This window comes from Hipposideros armiger, unplaced genomic scaffold (assembly GCF_001890085.2).
Source record: "Hipposideros armiger isolate ML-2016 unplaced genomic scaffold, ASM189008v1 scaffold_635, whole genome shotgun sequence".
Taxonomy (NCBI): domain Eukaryota; kingdom Metazoa; phylum Chordata; class Mammalia; order Chiroptera; family Hipposideridae; genus Hipposideros; species Hipposideros armiger.
Window position 1 is genome coordinate 1015913 of NW_017731985.1, and position 2798 is coordinate 1018710.

General features: G+C 40.7%; 1 protein-coding gene across 1 annotated transcript in view; it reads right to left on the reverse strand.

Moving 5' to 3' along the window:
* Positions 1 to 1341: 1341 nt before the first annotated feature.
* Positions 1342 to 2798, reverse strand: part of TRIM21 (tripartite motif containing 21) — a 19604-nt gene continuing 18147 nt past the window's right edge. The window contains exon 5 of the mRNA XM_019625581.1: positions 1342 to 1466. Within this exon, the coding sequence (XP_019481126.1) occupies positions 1342 to 1466 (125 nt within the window). The remainder of the gene's footprint in view (positions 1467 to 2798) is intronic.

The following is a 2798-nucleotide window of genomic DNA, read 5'->3' on the forward strand; positions in this document are numbered from 1 at the left end:
GGAGGCTATGTTTCCCTATTTTTGGTTCATTCCCTCATTTTGGTGGTACTTATCTTCTAGTAGCTTCCTGTGGAAGTGTTTATGGGAGGTAACTCTTTTGAGGTCTTTGAAGATGTTAAGTAAATTTTCCTACTCTTAAAATTTTTGACTTACTTTGGGGTAAAATTCTGGATTGGAGTAATATTACAGGAAGTCTCTCCCTAAACAAATCCTATGCCTACACATAGAACAACTAATCACTTTTTAGTGCCTTATTCTTAAATCCAAATGAATGATAAGATCTGGATATAGGGTTATGTAAGGATTACCAGGCATACCTAGGAGAATTTTACTGGGGTTTCATTTTGTTCAGTTTGTAGTCTTTCATTTAATCCCATGCTTTTAGCATAGTACTTCTACCTCAGCTATACTTAGAGTCTCCAGAATTTTCCAGGCTTACCCTCACCAGGGAGTAAACCTCCAGTATTCTGCTGGTGCCTAGATGAACAGGTTGGGAAAGAGGATCCCATAGTCTATACAAACTTTAAACCAACTAATCCTTTTCTTTTTTTATTTTCTTCTTTATTATCAATAGTACCAGTATTTAATTTTTTAATTAAATTTATTGGGGTGACATTGGTTAGTAAAATTATATAGGTTTCAAGTGTACAATTCTATACTACATTGTCTATATATTGCATTGTGTGGTCACCACCCAGTCAATTCTCCTTCCGTTACCATATATTTGACCCCTTTTACCCTATTCTACCACCATCCCCCACTTACCCTCTGGTAGCCACTAAACTGTTGTCTGTGTCTATGAGTTTTTGTTTGTTTGTTGCTTTCAGTTTTATATCCCACTTATGAGTGAAATCATAAGTCAATAATCCTCTTCAAAAATCTCATCTTCATTTCTATTTAGAGAAGTACCTCATACCTTAATTCTTGAAACTATCTGGGTTTTACAGTGAAAATTACCTTGATCCTTGTTTTCAACTTGAAGCTATTAGTTTTATTCTATCTGTTTAGTCAATAGTGATCAATCTGCTTTCAAAATGTTGTTGCCTCTTTCCCGTTATCTTCTCTCCTGCTTTCTATATTTATGATTCTTTGTTATTTTATGAACATTTTAGAGAGTATTAAGAGGAAACAATGGTAAAAGCAGGCATCTAATTTAATATGTTTAACCAGAAAACATTTATATGTAATCTGTTTCTTTTTATCTCTATTAGGTGAAGTTAAAGTCCACATTAACCTGCCTCGGGAATGGCTAGCTTCAACCACACTGGTGTTAGCCATGTAGTCTTCTACCTGCTGGGCATCCCAGGCAGAGCAGACCTGCACATGTGGATTTCCATTCCCTTATTCATCTCCTATATCTTTGCCCTCCTGGGAAATGGTCTTCTCATCTTCATTATCCTCACCAAGCGCAGCCTCCATGAACCCATGTATCTTTTCCTCTGCATGCTGGCTGGAGTTGACATTGTCTTTGCCACAACAACAGAACCCAAGGCATTGGCCATTTTCTGGTGCAATAGTAGGGAAATCTCTCTTAATAGCTGCATTGCCCAGCTCTACTTTCATCATTCCTCCTTCATTTCTGAATCAGGCATCTTGCTGATTATGGCATTTGACCGCTACATTGCAATATGTTACCCACTGAGGTACACCATGATACTCACCTACTCTCTGATANCTGCAGCAGAGGCTGCAGCCTACACTGTTGCTGGCGACTCACAGCAGCCCAGCTCCAGGTTGAGCTGTTGTTCAGCATCTTAGCTGTAGAGGGCAATGTCACTGGCCCTCATATGTGGGATCCGAACCGGGGCTCTCTGGCGTCCCAAGCAAGCTCTTAACCATCGCGCCACTCGTCCGGCCCAGGACTTTTTAATTCATTTGGATTCAGGCACCTGAGCCCTCAAATGAGGACTTTGGCCACTGATCTTAAATCTTCTCCTCACCTGGCCTTCTTTCCCTCCTGCTCTCCTGTTGGCTTTTCCTTCTGTGCTGTGCTCTAGGTCCACACTGATGAAAGGTCATGTCCAATCCATCAAGGGATTCAAAGTTTGTTAAAAATGCTTCATAGATAAAAATAATTCTGATTAATATGTTTCCTAATATATAGAAAATTGTGACTTAGGGGAGATGGATCATGTAGGCAAAGAACTGCTACCCCTGGCGGACTCTAAGAAGTTCCAGTTGAGAGGGATAGGGAAAGTGCTCATCAGCACAAAGCAGGGGGGTGTCTGGGACAGGCTCAGGAGAACTTCTTTTGGAAGGCGGCATAGGGAAGAGTCTTAGGATAAAATGGAATTGGATCAGCAGTTGTTCTAAGCATCTGTTTCCAAAAGCCATTCCCCAATTCCTCGGCTTTTCCTCTATAGTTCCAACCAAAACAAATCCCCTTGACTGTGCCTTTTCTCAAAGCCTCTGTCACCTTCTGAAGGCTCTTCTCCATCCAACTTCTGATCATATTTGATCTCTAGCTCTGCTCTTCCTCCCTTCACCTGCTCTTTTGTCATTAGGTCTATGGAGCACCACTGTGCCTTCACTTTTCCATTTCCTTTGGGAATATGGCATTCCTTGAAAAAGCTTTTTTTTTTTTTCCAGCCTCAGTATGACCATGCAATATACAGGAGGCAATCGTTCATTGCAGGAAACATTTTCATCAGACTGTCTATTCTTACTCCCAGTGCCAGGTTCCCTAGATTTTCCTCTTAAGGACGAAGAGTCAATTCAGTTGAGCCACTCTGTGTTCTCTAAGGGGGTAATCCGGTACCCAAACAGAATAGGAATTTTGGCTCTAGACATTAAAATGA